The sequence below is a fragment of the Camelus ferus genome, chromosome 19 (assembly GCF_009834535.1).
Source record: "Camelus ferus isolate YT-003-E chromosome 19, BCGSAC_Cfer_1.0, whole genome shotgun sequence".
NCBI lineage: Eukaryota > Metazoa > Chordata > Mammalia > Artiodactyla > Camelidae > Camelus > Camelus ferus.
Window position 1 is genome coordinate 5,371,255 of NC_045714.1, and position 16,847 is coordinate 5,388,101.

Consider the following 16,847-nt stretch of genomic DNA (forward strand, 5'->3'; position numbering starts at 1 on the left):
TAATGTCATTTACTTCTTCCTCACCATTTAGAGTTTTCCAGTTGATGATTACTTCAAAAAAGTTGAGAATCATTTCTCAGAATCAGGGAAATTTGAATAATTTTAAATGGTTGTATAAGGTTTAACAGCTTACAAAAAGGGTAGATGTCTGTTTCTCTTTCAGTAGCCAGAAGACGAAATAGTTCAGGCTTGTCAAGAAGTATGGAGAAAATGTAATAAACACCATGCATCCAGGTTAAGAAATAGGAAATTGAAAAATACAGCTGGGGTTACTGTATCATTGCCTGTTGTCCATTTCCTTGGCAACTTCCCAGCAGTAACCGTTGCCTTGAACTTGGTTTTTGTCATTCAAAGTTGGCTGTTTTAACAATGTCTTTTTTTTTCCCACAGCTATCTGCATCATATTGGTGCATTTACTGATCCGATACAGATTACATTTCTTGCCAGAGAGTGTTGCTGTTGTTTCTTTAGGTAAGTGCTCATTGGTGATCCTATAATAAAAAGCAGTAACAATACCATTTTTTGAGTGCCTCCAAAGGACCAGGAAGCACAAGAGATTGTGGTACATACCTGAGCTCATTTCATCTTCACTGCAAGCTGCCATGAGGGGGTTATGATCCCATTTTACAGATGAAATCATGGGAGCTCCGAGTGGGGTGATGACCTCCTGAAGTTCCCATGGAAGCCCTTCTATCCAGCCTGAAAGCCCTTTCTTCTTCTAGAACTACCTTCAGAGTACATCCAAGGCTTTCATCAGATTGTTATATTGTAGTTACTTTTACGAGTTTCCACTTGCCTACTGCTGATACTTAATTTTCCCTTATCACTGCTTTATAAGTTAATTTTACATAGTAAGTCATATATGTTTTATAAGTTAATTTTTTTTTTGCCCTGTAGATCTGGTTTAGTATATTTAGAAGTTCTTTTCCAATATAACAATGGTTTAGATTGGCTTTGGAAATGACCATTCACATTGTCATTCTAAGGTCTACTAAGCTGTGCTGACACTCAACTAAGGCAAGTAATTGACACGTAATTCGTAGAATCCCTGAATTTTACAGCCGGAAGAGACTCTCGCTTTGCAGTTTAGGACAGAGAAATGGCTCACTTTAATGTCAGAGTCAACTATAAAGTCTTCAGAGAGCACTTCCATTCTACTTCACTTACATTTCTCTTTTGTTTCCTGTGGCAATTAACTATTAAGATAATTAGCCTCTATTTAGAGTATGTGACTCAGTGTAATAACAAGTGAGCTCACATGCAAGTTCATTGAAGTGGTTAATGAAGGAAAAAGCAGGGACTTTACTTCTAAGTAAGTATTAAAATGAAGACTAAAATGTGGGTAGGGGTGCTTAAGGCATGGTGAATAAGGTTTTATTAAGGTCAGCTAAGCTTTCCTCAGCTTAGAATATTGTAGTTGCTAGTTTCCACTTGCATACTGATAAAATTGAATTTTTTCTTATCACCACTGATGCTTTGTAAGTTAATTTTCTCTGCCTTGGAGATCTGGTTTAGCATATTTAGCAATTCTTCCACAATATAGCAGTGGTTCAGGTTAGCTCTGCTCGTTCTCCTTCCCTCATCAACACCTGTTACTTGGGTTCAACCCCTCCTGTATCTTCCCGGGACTTCACTGTACTGCTGAGTGCCAGGGTCCGGCCTGTGAGCTTTCACACTGCCATCTCATTTAAGCCCCAGAACCCCTAGATGATGCCATAATTTAAGGAAGAGGCACCACTGGATAGTACTGATCTTCAGTGAAGAGCTGGAAACCAGTTTTATTCAAAGAATTCCTGTTCTCCATTGAGCAGGCTCTTCAGCTGCACATCCTGGCAGATTCTAACGAACTTAGCTAACAGGATAGCTTTAGGGCTCTAAGAATAGGAGGATCATTCATTAACATTTCTTTCCTGATATTAGGCATGTTGCAAATAACCTGTATAGCTGACACCTGCTATTCTGGGGCATTCAGTAAAGACTTAAAAAAACCACTCCAAGGAAGTCATAGTTTTGTGGTCAGCTGACACAGTTTCTTAAGAATAAAAACTATAAGCCCAGGGAACTATTCAATTTGCTGTGATGAGCTGTAATGGAAAAGAATCTGAAAAAAAAAATGTATGTATATGTATGACTGAATTGCTTTGCTGTACACCTGAAACTAACATTGTAAATTGACTACACTTCAATAAAAAATAAGAAAAAAATTTTTAAAAGAGTAAGAACTATAGTTGGTGTATATTTAGGTATTGCGCACGTGGAAATTAAAATGATGGTTCTCACATTTGGTTGGGAATATCAAGTTCCTCTCTGTCTCTTGAATGTTTGAGTAACTGCAGGTCAATAATTACCAGTGCTTGTGTTAGGACCTACAGCAGGCATTGTTGGGCGCCTCCCCAAGAGCCGTTTCCCCTTTCTTCCTTGAAAACAGAATCCTAGTTTTGATCCAGTGTCTTGCCACAGTGCACTCAAGGAAGGTGGGCCCCTCCAAGTCAAGACTAGTCTTCACTATCATGATAATTGCACTCGCTTTTACCAGTGATGATTTGAGAGGAGTGGAGGCAGCAAGGCAGTGTGAAACCTAGTTCTGGCCAGTGAGACTAAGAGGAAATGTGCTGGGGTGGTGAGTTTTGGGAAATGTTTTCCCCTCTGATAGAAAGAGAAATTGCCCCTTCTCTTGATGCTGTTGTATGGGGATATGATGCTTGGAGCACTGATAGCCATCTTGGAGTCACTGTGGCTCAAAGACAAAAGCCAGGATGCTAAGGCTTGCTAAGGGCACAGATGGGAAGCCCGGATTCTTGCTGCACCATTGCTTTGTTGGATTGATAGCCTGGAACTACCTATCTCAGAGCTGCCTGTTTTATGAGATAATAAACATCTATGTTTAAGCCACTTGTAGTCAGGTGTTCTTTTACTTGCAGCTAAAAATAACTGATATGGGACTTTTTCCAAAATCAATTCAAAATGATTAAAAGAAAACAAATTGCAGGGTGAGGGTGGAGTTGCACATCCATTGGCTCATGGAACCAAGAAAGCTATAAGGTGGTGCTAGCTTCAGACTCAGCTGGATCAAGTCTCTCGGACTCAGTTTTTCTCCATTTCTCAACCATGCTTCCCTTTTTTTTGGCTTCACTCTCAGGCAGGCTCTCTCCACTTGGTAAGCCTTTACAACTTCAGGCTTACTATCCTTACGGTAGAAGTCACAATGGGAAAGGTGGCCTCCTCTTCTCCCTGGTTCCACTAGAAGTTATAGGATGAACTGACCAAATGCCCCACCCCATCCCAGAGCTGGACGTGGAGTGGAGCAGTGCTGGGGGTCAGCCAAAGCTCTCTGTCCACAAGGTTAATTTTTTCGCTGATGTTGCACAAATAACTCTAGCCTGTACAGCCAGGTCTTGGGAGGAGTAATGGAAAGTAAGTCTTGCTTTTTAGTACTTACTTGCTAACTCAGGTGATTGGAATGCTAAGAGCACTTCTATGGGGAGTGCTGGGGTCCAGAAAGTTTTTATTATATTAGAGGACATTTGGTTAGAATTTAGAAATGCTGACAAAGCTATCAAAATAGTTCTGTATTTCATAAAGCTATGTAAATTGAAGGAAAACTTTTTTCTCCTACTGGAGCAAAGTGTAACAAAATATTGAGATAGCCACCGTTTCAAGAATTTCCAACTTTTGTGCCAAAAAAGAATCTAGATGGAGCTGCCAGAGAAAATGGGGTTTTCATTCTCTCAGGGATAAGCCTTCCTAGCCTGCTTCTTCCAGCCAGAAGTTCCTTATTAGCCTGCAGTCATTTAGGGATATTACTGGCCTTTTGTGTGCTAGTTAAGCATTCAGAGTTCCTAAGAAATTATTGGTATACAAAAGGACTGTCTACTCTCTAAAAGCACATTTCCCCCTTCTATTTTATTTTCAAATGAATTTCAATACTTTAAATTCTTCATAAAAACATAGTATCAACAAGAAGTTCTAAAGATATTCCCTTGGCTCTTGTTCAGAGCTTTCAGATACTTTTTGTACTTAACGGAATTCTGTAGTTTGGGCCTTTTTAAAAAAAATAAAATAAAATTTTTTGCACACTTAAACAGCTACACAGAAAAAGAAAAATCCTTTTCATTGACAACCAGCTTTTTGTCTTGCTTCATTTGTTTCCAAACCATGGGTAGACACGTGTTGATTAGATTCCTTGACTTGGTTTGAATTTATATCATTTTTTGTGTTCTTTCCTTTTTACTATTCTTTCCAGGTATTAGTAAAGTTCACATTTATTTTTATTGCCCACATAGTACTGATTTACTATTTATACATTTTGTGCTGAAATTTATAAGGAATGAAAATAAAATATACTGCTCACTGTCCTCTACTGTAGATAGCAAAAACAGGACTAGTCATACATCAAGTATGTAAAGTCTGCACACTTTATTGTAGAGACAGGAAAGTCCAGAATGGGATTACCAATGAAAGTTTGACTACCAAGTGCCAAGGTTTAGCCTGAATACAACTGGTAGTTAGAAAAACTGTGTTTTAACTTGTAACCAGATTTGATTGAATCATTGAGTCCATAAGATACACAAATGTGCTCCTTTGTCATAACCTTAACTGTGTTTGTGCTTTTAGTTGTGTTAACTCCTTGTTTTGACTAAAGGATTGTAATTTGTTGTTGTTTTTAAAGAATAGAGCTGTTTTTTTTTCAAGGCGGGTTTTGAGTGGAAGATGATGAAAAAAATCACTCAGTTCCTGAGTTATTGACTAAAGGTAATTCTAGGAAAAAGATACAGTAATTATATTCTAATTGTGCTAAAGTTCTAAAAAATTGTTTGTTTGTTTTTAAGGAGAATTTAAGGGAGAATCCTAACTCTGTAACAGCTTTCATTACTTTCTAGACTGTTAAGAGTCCAGTGTTGATGCAGCTTAAGATGTCACATGAGTAACTCTCCCTGGATCTTAGGTGCTTTGATTTTTATTAGAGAAGAAACAAGCGTTCCGTTGTTGGCACTGAGTAGCTGTCTTAGAGGCAGAGGCCAAAATTGGTTGTCAAATTGACAAAATGATCACATTAGACTCTAAGGATTTTCCAGGCTGTTGCATTCCAAGGAAGAGTGCTAGCACAGACTTTTAGCCTCTGTGTTTCTAGAAACATCGATCAGAGGTGACAATTTATTATTGGAACGTCTTGTTGCTCTTTTGCGGCCATTAGCTAAATGTGTGCTGTGTGTGTGATAATGCATGCTTTTGCCTTGAGTCTTGCTTTGACTCTCCTAGTGTTACGGTCCTGTTCTCTTGGCTCAGCACTTTATCATCTCTAAGTTGTATTTCATACTTTAATCTTCTAGATAATGCCAGTATAATGAGGTAGGCTAAATTTTAAAAGAAGGCTGTTAAAGAATTGCATTCTGAAACTTGCTTTATTTGGGCTGATTTCTATAAATTTCTTCTTTCACCCCATAAATGTTCTAAGTGGATTAGAAAGGAATAACATTCCACTGAAAAAGTAAGCTACTTTAAAAGCAAAATATACAAGCAGCATTTCCCCAGAAGACAGACAGACAGACACCTTTGAGGAACTGATTCACATCTTCCTAGCAGGTCTTCTTTCTTTTCGAATACTATTTTTGGAGTATCTATTTTAGTATAGGAAGCAGCATCGAGGACTGGATTTTCAGAACTACCTTATTATAGCATAGAGCTTGAACTGCAGCTGGACCTTTCTTCTGGACCTCACTCAGAACCATCAGCCTCCCACAAACCAATAAATGGGTGGAAGTAGTTTTCTCAAGGGTGGCATATATTGCCTCCAAAACCTGGAGAAGACCTACCAAGCGCTGTGCTTCTTCATCAGGGTGGACAGCGCAGGCCTTGTCCTTCACTTGGAGGGAATGTCTTGGCGTGCTTCAGACTGCCTGATCCCTGCAAGCTTCCCAGACGGGCAGGTCCCGGCAACTTTCTATCCTCTGAAGCACTTGTGTCTTCCCAAGACTCAGACTCGCCCCATCATGCTTTTCATACCAGATTAATGTGACGTCAGCAGTGGACCAGTGTGTTGTCCTGTGGAATGGCCATGTGTCCTTGGGGCAATATTATGACAGAAAGCAGGAGTTAACATAAGGCACTTCCCTAATTCCATGTAATCTGAAGTCACTTGGGAGCTCTATTCCAACAGGGAGGGGGCCCACTTCTGCAGACCTGGGAACCTGAAGGTGAAATGTGCTCACGTACATGACACCTCATCCTGCGTCTGAGTCCCACCTCTTCCTTATCAGGACCCTGATAGGGGAAGGCACAGGAGATCTGTCTTGAGTTGACTGAACTTTGTCTGAAGATCCACCACTCCTGCGGGTGAGACCTGTGCCTGAGCCTCAGCTCCAGGAGTGAGGGTCTGTTTCAGGGCCGTCCAGAGGGCCCTCTGACTTGCACCCTTTGCTTTAAGTTGGTGATTGGGCCTTCTGTTTTCTCTTTTCAGAGCATGAATGGCACTCAGCAACAAGCGCAATTCCACTTATAATTATTTCTCCCATAACCTCTCTAACACCAGAGATACTGCATGGGCCACTGCCTCCCCCACCAGTGTCCTGACCCAGTCCCCACGAGTGAAAGTCTTAGCAATGACACCGCTACCCCAGGTGAGGGATTATCAGTATTTTACCTCCAGAGCTGGGGTCCTCCTTGCCAGGCAATTGCTGAGTGATCCAACTTCAGAACCCCATCCTTCGAGTTTGCTTCCTTATGACCACTCCACTCCTGGAACCAGTGGTCTTTGGTTAGCTCCCCAAAAGCAGAGTCTGAGACAGGGGTTTCAGGACATTTTATTTATTGAAGAGTGCCTTGAGGAATAAATCTATAAGGAAGGGAGTAAACCAGAATAGAGAAAGAGAAAGAGGCAAACGGTGGGTGTGATTTCAGGATAAGTCTAGTGTGGTCTCGGTAGGAGGTCGCTGGGGCAAGAACTCACAACAGTGTCTATCTCTCCTTAAAGCAAGGGGGCTGGACTTCTGTAGCCCCATCGGTTAGTCATTGGCTATGAGCTGGTGTTGGGCGGGCATAACTTCCATGATGAGCGTCTTGGCAGCTAAGGGCAGTTGTCTAAAGAAGGGGACGGCTGTGAGCACTTAGCAGCCAACACGCACAGCAGCTCACACAGATGGGCCCAGTCAAGGGGACTGGGTGAGCCTCACAGCGTCTGCCACAGAAGGCAGCTGATAAGCTCTTTACAAAATTAAAAATACCTGTACCCTTGACCCAGCAACCCCTCTTTTGGGAGTTTTGCCGATGGATCCCCTCACACATGTGCAATGATGAATTTATTCAGACGGGAATGGCAGTGATAGCAAAAGCCTGGAAAACACCTGAGTGTCCATTCCTAGGGGAATACACTGCAGCTGTTAACAAAACAAAACAAAAAGTGTGGGGAAGCTCTTTTATGTATTGATATGGAATAGTTTCTAAGAGATAGTGGTAAGTTAAAAATATATATATCAGAATAGTGTAAACACTGTACTACCATTTGTCTTTAAAATTATTATATATGTACATGCATATGTATATATATGATTTTATTTATTTTACTTTTTAATTTTTATTGAAGTATAGTCAGTTACAATGTGTCAGTTTCTGGTATACAGCATAATGTCCCTGTCATGCATATATATACATATATTCATTTTCAAATTCTTTTTCACTAAAGGTTATTACAAAATATTGAATATATGTGATTTTAAATGTAGAGACACTCAGCAGAAATAGATGTACCTTATAACCAAGAAACTGATAACACTGGTAGCCTCTGGGAAGGAGAAAAGGAAACAAGGAGGGGAGGGAGGCAAGTTTGCACTGCGTACTCTCTTGTACCTTTTAAATTTTGTACCATAGGCATCTGTTACATAATTAAGTAAAAATAAAGTAATTCATTTTAAAAACAATCTTGGACATGCTATTTACCAGTTCAGTGATGCTGGTCATTAGGCTAGGTCCTTATCTGTAAAATGCAGGTGACAATGCCTTCACTTTGTAGAATTGGAAATATTAAACAGAGTAATGCATGGAAGTCACTTAGTATAATGCCTACCTGCTAAGTAATTAATAGCTGTTAGCTGCTGCTATTAATATTATCATTATTTATATTATTATGGTTTATTATCTTGTAGGGTAATTGAGAGAATGAGCTGAATAAGATATATTGTATACATTAGCACAGTGCCTGACACCACACAGTCCATGTGTTTGTGTGTTTCTTTTTAACACAATGCAAATAAATGTGTGTGCATATGTTTTTTCTTTTACGGGAACTAGGATCATGTTCTACATACTGTTTTTGTAACCTGATTGTTATACTGAATACTTTTTAAGCATTTTCCTGCAATGTTAATTTTCAGAGAGACTCGTATTTTACAGTGATAATGGTAGACCAGCAGTACACTCTGGGAGAAAGAGGAGTGTTAGCAGTCGGAAGCAGCAGTGCAGAAGGACTGCAGCAGTGCAGGCTCCCTGGGTCTCAACATCAAGAGGTGGTGGAAGGCACCCGGGAGCCAGCAGTGCACTGTCGCTTGCTCGCCTTGAGCTGTCAGAAAAGCTGTGTAACCCCTCTGAGCCTTCCTACCTGCAGCATTCTCTCGAGCATTAAGAATAATTTAAAGTGACAAATCCTGGGAGAAGGGGCACAACAAATAATTACGAGTTGCTCCCAGTGTTTTGAATTAATCCAGGAGTGTCCATAATGAGGTGTGTGCACAAAGATTCATAGGGAGTAAAAGTAAATATTACAACTTAATGTTTCTATTTAATTTGAATCTCTTTCACAATCTCTATTTTTTGTTATATTTTAAAACACATTAATATAGTACCACTTTTAATAATAATAATAATAATAATAATAATAATAATAATAATAATAATGAAAAGTTTGTAACTTGAAGGTGCATGCTCAAATTCTTTTCACTGATAGGAATATACAAAATTGTGCCTAGGGTATTATTTCCAGCCTGTGTGGTATAAATTAATTTCTCCTATATAGTGGATTAATTTGACCTAAACTTTGAACCTCAATCTCGAAAGGTCAAGGAGTAGTTTGCCAACTTCATGTTACACCATAGTTCAGTCCTTGGACATTTCAAAAGGATTACTCAAGTTATAATAATAATAGTAATAATAATAATATCACATTGTATTTTACAAAGCATTCCAGTGCTTCACAAATAATAATACAGAAACAAGCTTAGACAGGAGAATAATCACTGATTCTCAAATGTGACTGCTTCATGTGTAGTTGTAAAAGTGTTAATGGTGGTATTAAAGTTTGGTATACATTTACAAGGGAAAAAGAAAGTTGAGGTTTTCGTAGCACAGAAAAAAAGGACCTTTAAAAGTGAAATCTGAAATCATGAAAAAAAATTCAACTTCCCTAGTAATCAGGAATGATTACTGACTGCAGATTGACTGCAAATGCAGATTGAAACTTTAGTACAGTTTCTTGCCCATCATATTGGCAGAAGTGTTAGAGTCCGATGATTTTCCAGGGTTGCTAAGGATGCTTTGGTGCAGTGGTGTAAATCGCCACAGCCAGTTCAGAGGACAGTTTGGCGACATTTTTGGAGATAAAAATATTCATTCGTTGTCTCTGGATCTGCCCTAGGGAAATATTTTTACACAAAGAGGCACATACAAGCATGTTCATTGTGGCTGTTAACAGCAGTTGGAGACAGCCTTCTTTGGGGGAACAGTAAAAAAAATTCTGATTTAAAAAAATTTTAAATATAATTCACATAGTGTAAACTTTATAATTTTAAAGTGTACAATTCAGTGAGTTTTAGTATATCACAGGGTTGTGCAACCACTGTCTAATTTTAGAGCATTTTTATCACCTCGTAAAGAAAGCCTCTACTCATTAGTAGTCACTCCCATTTTCCCCTTCCCCTTTCACCTGGCAACCACTAACCTTACATTCTGCCTCTAGATTTGTCTGTTCTGGACATTTTGGATAAATGGAACCCATACAATCTGGCTTTTGGAGGCAGGGGTAACTTTTTATTGAGATATAATTCACATAACCATACAAGTTACCCATTTTAAATGTACAGTTCAGTGATTTAGTGTATTCAAAGAGTTGTACAACCACCACAACAATCAATTTTAGAACATTTCATCACCACCAAAAAAAAAAAACCCATACTGTTTAGCTGTCACCCCCGAAACTCTCCTCCCCAGACCTCTGCAACCATTTCTGTCTCTCTAGATTTGCCTGTTCTGAATATTTCATATAAATGGATCATAAAAGATGTCTTTTGTGTCTGGCTTCTTTCACTTAGCATGTTTCAAGATTTAACCACACTGCAGCATATAGGAGTACTTCATTCCTTTCTATTGCCAGATAATATTCCATTGTGTGGATATATCACATTTGTTTTATCCATTCATCAATTGATGGACATTTGGGTTGTTTCCACCTTTGGGCTAATACTGCTGTTATGAATGTCCGTACAAGTTTCTATGTGAACATGTTTTCTGTTCTCTTGGATGGAATTGATGGGTTGTATGGTGACTCTGTTTCACTTTTTGAGGAATTGCCACACTTTTCCACAACCTTTGTGCCATTTCACATTTCCACCAGCAACATATGAGGGTTCCAGTTTCTCTATATCCTTGCCAACACTTATTTTCCATTTTTAAAAAATTATAGCCATATTGGTGGGTGTGAACTGGTATCTCGTGGTTTTGATTTGCATTTCCCTAATGACTAATGATGTTGAGCATCTTTTCTTGTGCTTATTGGCCATTTGTATATCTTCTTTGGAGAAATATCTATTTAATCTGCTGCATCTTTATGCTATGCTGTAGAGCTGTTAAAAAGGTATGAGGCAGATCTGTATGTAGTAACCCCTGATCTTAACTCTGAGCAAAATAGCAAATAGTAGAAAGATACATTATAGGACCATAAACTTTGTACAAATACACAGAGATATGTCATGTGTGTACATACACACACACCTTAGTACGTATGGTTAATATAAATAGGTGAGAGGGTGGAGAAGGGTCTGGTAGAATATTCCCCAAATGTATCAAGGTTGTTGGTTACCTTGGGGCAGGAAAAGAGAAAACTAAGATGGGAGTGGGGGCAGGATCTCATCAAAAGGGACTTTTGTCTTATTAATAATATGTTACAAAGTATTCATGAACTATTTGGTTCATAAAAATTTGTATGAAAACTCCTTAACATGTGTACACAATTTGAAAAGATGAGAAAAAAGAAGCAAGTAGGAAACGCCAACTGGCGAGGAGTTAGAATCAGTGCTTTCATGCCACGTGGCAAGTGAATGCACAATTACTGTTCTGAAACTATGATCATCGACTCCCTTTGTAGCTCAGATCTATTTTGTCTTGTTCTTTTTTCCTCTTTATCAAACTAGTTTTATTGTTGTTTTGCTAATATATAACAGTGCAAATAATGGAGGTTCATAAAGTTAAAATCACTTACCTCCTCTCTTCACCTCAAACCCCTTTGTCCCCACAGCAGTTAGTGCTGGTGCAGCTTCTTTTCCTAATAAACTTATGTGTTCTGAAATTTTCTCCTCACCCCACCCCGTAAGGTGTGTTTATTTGGCTTTCTGTTGTTGATGGGGAAAAGCTCCTTCCCCTACAGGGGAGAGGGAAGTCTTTGTCTCCACACGTCTGTGACAGTGGTCTTCAGCCTTAGCAGAGATTGTGATTTAGCGGGTCTGGAGTTCTGCTCAGGTGTCTTTCTTTTATAAAAAGTTCCCATGGTGATTCTGATGAGCCCACACGGCTAAGAATCATTTATCTGGTGAGTAACAGAGCAATCATAAATTGGACCCGTGATGCTTCTTTGAGAATTATTTTTGGTAGGTTCTTTATGAGAGAGTAATGAGCCTGTCAGCTTTGTGGAAACATGCCTGAACTTAGATGATCTGTTTTGTTCCAGGAATCTCACGGAATTTTTACTTTAGGTTATTTTCAGCACTGGGGCTTTATCATGACTAAATACATAGAGCTGCCGTCTGAGTCTGAGAAAGTGATCTTGGATTCCTTTCTGAAAGTGGTAGGAATAAGCAGTACAGGGCAACCTTAGCTTGGAAGCTTTCTGCCATTTCACATTGACAGTGAGTGGCTGTAGCAAAAATGACAGATAGTAAATCTTCCATGCCAGGAAAAGCATCCCTGGGTCTTTTTTTCTAAAGCTTTTTCTCCCTCCACCTGCCTCCTAGTAATAGTAGACTTCATTAGAGTATGTTTGCCTGATATGCAAGTGAGAAACTCATGTGGCTCATAAAACTCTACACAGGTTTCCAATATTATGTTTTTAGACATAAAACTTGCAGAAATCCATAAAAACCATTCAGAGATGCAATAAGAATCAGTACCTTTAGAATAATAAGCCTGAGTAATCTTTCTCAAATCTTAAAGTTTTGTTAAACTTTACATTTTCTCTTCTAGGTATTCTCATGGGAGCAGTTATAAAAATTATAGAGTTTAAAAAACTGGCAAATTGGAAGGTAGGTTTATCTAACTGTTCATTTTTTAACATAATTACAGTTTTTATTGGTTCTTAATTTTAGTATCACTGGTGGTTATGGTAGGGTTTTTTAAATATTATTTGAAGTACATATTGTCTCATTAATTTTTTTAAGATTCTGTTAGGTTGAGGGTTTATATCCTTATAAGTGAGGGTGTTTTAAAATTTTTTTAATCTGAATTTTTTGAAAAAGCATGAATCACACTGTTTCAAGTTAACATAGAAGCATTCAATGCCATGTTTTGTGTGTATTTGCATTTTTATAGTCTTACACTAACCTGCTGTATAGGGGAGAAATGCTCTAATTAGCATTAAACAGTAGCAATGTTTATTGCTCCTAATTCCATTATGACAGCTGAGGATAATAAAACATATCTGTCCAGCACTGTAGACCTTACAGAATGCCTTATATGCTGTAGCTTCTGTTATCCTCATGACGACCATGGAGGTAGTTATGATCCCTGTTTTTCCTGATGAAGAAAGTGACCTTGGAGAGGTTGGGACATACCCGGCATCACAGAGCTAGAAAGTGGTTGAGCTGGGTCTTGTGTCTAGGCCCTCTACTCCTGTTTGTTCTATACTTTCTCCACCACACCATGCTGTCCTCAATTCTTGGATGTTCACACCCTTATGTTTACACAGTGGTTATTAGAGCTGGAGCATCATCTTGTGGTACAAGGACTAATTGAAACTCAAGTTTCAGCTTAAACTTTGAGCATCCACATTGAGTAGGGAGCTTAACAAGTGTGTAACAAAACTGATTTTACAGAGGGAAGTAAGGTCCATTTCAAAATATTAAGAGAATCATATGGTTAAAAATGGATCACATTTGAGCCCCTCCTACTTTGATGCGGCTCCTAGGTGTGAGATTTAATTTACGTGTGGAACTGTGGAGTATAAAATTTGCAAAACAAGCCTCGTAGTCTGCCCTAAAACACAGTTTGAAACTGTTACAAATAATACTCAAGATATATTATATGTATTAAATGAATTCTCAGAATATATATTGAGCTCAGAGTATTTACAGGACTCCCCTCAGTGGGGGAAGGGACCGGGCAGGCTCCACTGGAGCACATGTGTGTGACACCCCTGCCTTCCTGCAGCTGGGTGGATGTAACCACCCTCACAGTGGCTCATTCTAGGGTAGAGAGCGCAGACTGTAAACCCTTTCTCTACTGTCAGACTGGATTATAGCCTGGTGTGTAAAGACCATCTGCTGACACATTTTGTTTGATTTAAAAATCAGTTGATCAAAGTTGTAATTGATTTTAAAACAAAAAATCATTAGTTTTATTTTAAAATACTATTAATCTGCATAAAATTCTAAGAATTTCACATAGAAGTTTGAACTTTCAGCTTCTCTTGAAAAACACCAGGCCCACATTCCAGCCAGCGGAGATCTGAGGCACTGAGCGCATGGGCTCCCCCGGGGGGAGTGCTGTGCAGCCCCGGGAAGCCTGTGAGTTGGTGATCTCTGCTCTGAGTAGAAGGAGGAAAGGTTATCCTTCACTTTTAGTTTTATATGCTTCAATATGACTAAATTTATTTTTCAACGGGTGTTAATTTTCAAGTTTTATTTAATATTATAGAGGAGTGAACCAAAGCTGGGTGGTGAATGTAATTAAGTACATGAAGAACCATCCAGGCAGCCAGTGCTTGGCCTGAGGAAAGGGCAAGGCTTCTAAGCTAAGACATTTGGGGCAGGCTTTTCTGGAGGAACTGGTGTTTGTGGGAAGCCAAAGCAGCAAGCAAGACACCTGCTTGGAAACCCAGGGCTACAGGAAGCAACAGGATATAAGAAAAACAGTGAAGGAGTTTGGTGGGTTTTTTTCATGTAGTTCTGTTTCTAAACTGTCCTGCCAGGCCTGCCTTCTACCTGTGTCCTCATATGCTTAGTATATTTCTTTAATGTGTGTCTTTTTCTGTCTCTTATAAGGACCCTTTCATTGGGTTTAGGGCCCACCCTAATCCAGTACAATCTCAGCTGGATTCTAACCTTAATTCCATCTGCAAAGACCCTCTTTCCAAATCAGGTTGCATTCTGAGGTTCCAGGTGGACATAAACTGGGGATGGAGGACACTGTGAACCCACTGCTGGTGGGCTCCCCTTTTTCCCAGGGGAAGTTTGGTTTCTGGAGCTCCAAAAGAGTCTGTGCAGTGGTCCCGCTGCACAGATCCTGCAAATAAGATTGCTCCACAAAACGGGGAGATCGGCCCATTTCTTTTCACATGGCCCCAGTCTGAGTCATGAGCTTGTTACACAGGCAGTTATTTTAAGACTTAATAAGGCATTTTCAGAAGTCATCATTTGCTTCTATTTTGAGCCTTTTTGAATGTTATTTTAGTCTTTATGGTAACAGCCGTACATTTGTAAGAGTACATTTGTCATTCCTTTGAATAGGGATTTTGACAGGATATCAGACTGTCAAGATTGTGGCATGGAAATTTTCATATGAAAAGGGCCTGATTTTGCAGGATTAAGTAGACTGTGTATTACATGTAGTCATTTTGGGTTTGGGAACAAGTATGTATTTTCCCCCACTTGACCAGCAGTTAGAGAGCTATGTTAATATAGAAGATGAAATTATTATTCATCCCCCCAAGATGGCTGTATTCTAAAAATACCTTTCATAGTGGTACTTAATATTTGAATCTGAAAGCATGGCAAGGGGCTTGCTTTAGAGCCACGTCCCAAGTTGCATGGACACCAAGTGAGGACTGTTTCATCACAGTCAGATTTAGGAAAATAGCATGGTTGTCTATGACCGGCAGAGAAAAGGCAGGACTGTTTTAAACATATGTAGGGTTTACTCTTTCTCCAAGTGGATTATTTCAGGTTTTCCTTTTTCCTGGAGGAGTCCAATTTGTGGACTGTTTTTGAAAGTGTTTTATTTGAATTGAAATGTTTTCTTTGTTAAAATTAATTTTCTTTCCTTAGTAAAGAGTAAAAAGCATACTGCTGTGTGTTTGGAAGCAGTTTATTCCGCTATTTCTTTTGCTGGTCAGCTTTTAAAACCACTTGTCCTACATTTTTAAATGCAGGTTTTGTTTTGAGGTTTTTGTTTGTTTGTTTTTGTTCCTCCTGTTTGGTTGTATTATCAGGTAGTGATTTAAATATTTACATACTGGACCACGTTCTAAGAGAGCAATTACTTTGGCTCTTCATTGATGGATTTCTTTCTTTTTTTTAATTGTCTTTTTTTTTTAATTGAAGTTTAGTTGATTTACAGTGTTGTGTTAGTTTCTGATGTACAGCATAGTGATTCAGTTATACATATATATATTCTTTTCCGTTATAGGTTATTACAAGATATTGAATGTAGTTCCCTGTGGTATACAGTAGGACCTTGTTGTTTATCTAGTTTATATTTAGTAATTTATATCTGCTAATCCCAAACTCCTAATTTATCCCTCTCCTTCCCTTTTCTTCTTTGGTAACCATAAGTTTCTTGTCTAGATTTATTTCTTAATTACACAAAGTCCATGCCTCTGAAAATACCCATTTTATATTTACAGGAAGAAGAAATGTTTCGTCCAAATATGTTTTTCCTCCTCTTGCTTCCACCTATTATATTTGAGTCAGGATATTCATTACACAAGGTAAGACTCAGACACATTAGTGCTTTTGGTCTGGGTGGCTTCCCACATTTATAAGGCAAGTTCCTTAAAAGCTTGGGTGTTAATTAGTAGTGGTGGGTCTGTGTGAACACCCTGGGGTGTGCGGACTATTCTACCTGACTTGTGGTCAGTGGGCTGCTTTCATGATTTCAGGCAGTGCGGCTTATTAAACTAGTGTTTTCCATAGAGGGGTACTTTGCCTAGGAAGAGACGGCCGAAGTGATTTTAATGGTACACAGATTTACACTGACTCCTCTTGGACACAGACTAGCACATGTTAAGAGGACAGATCCTGGGATGACAGGGACAGGTGCCCCAGGCCTGCTGATTCTCAGCTCACCATATCAGGCCATCCTTGGCCCATCCATCCTTCAGTGTCTCCCGTCTTAGTGCCCTGCCCTGGTCCTCAACTCCAAGCTGATAACCCCTTTAACCCCAGGTCTCCCATTTCTTCCCACCCTCTCCCTGGCCCAGCTTCTCCTCACCAGACTGGAACCCCATCTTCCCCACTAGTCTTCCAGCTCCTTCTGGCCCATTCACCTACTCCCACAGTTGCTCCACCCATTCTTGGCTCCCCGACCCTGGAGAGTGGCATCACTGGCCCCGGCCCGGTTCTCTGCTCTGGCATTTCTGCTCTCTGTCCCCCAGCTTGCACTCGGGCTCTTTCTGCCTGGGCAAGAGCTTCTCACTTTTAAGTCAGTTTGTATATACC

At 39.4% G+C, this 16,847-nt stretch overlaps 1 protein-coding gene across 3 annotated transcripts in view; it reads left to right on the forward strand.

Annotated features, from left to right (window-relative positions):
* The window catches only part of SLC9A8 (solute carrier family 9 member A8), a 63,822-nt gene that overhangs the window by 7,036 nt on the left and 39,939 nt on the right, over positions 1-16,847 (forward strand). For all 3 annotated transcript variants that reach the window (XM_006174986.3, XM_032461351.1, XM_032461352.1), the window contains 3 exons: positions 391-471; positions 12,439-12,497; positions 16,034-16,117. In XM_006174986.3, coding sequence (XP_006175048.1) covers positions 391-471; positions 12,439-12,497; positions 16,034-16,117 — 224 coding nt within the window. The remainder of the gene's footprint in view (positions 1-390; positions 472-12,438; positions 12,498-16,033; positions 16,118-16,847) is intronic.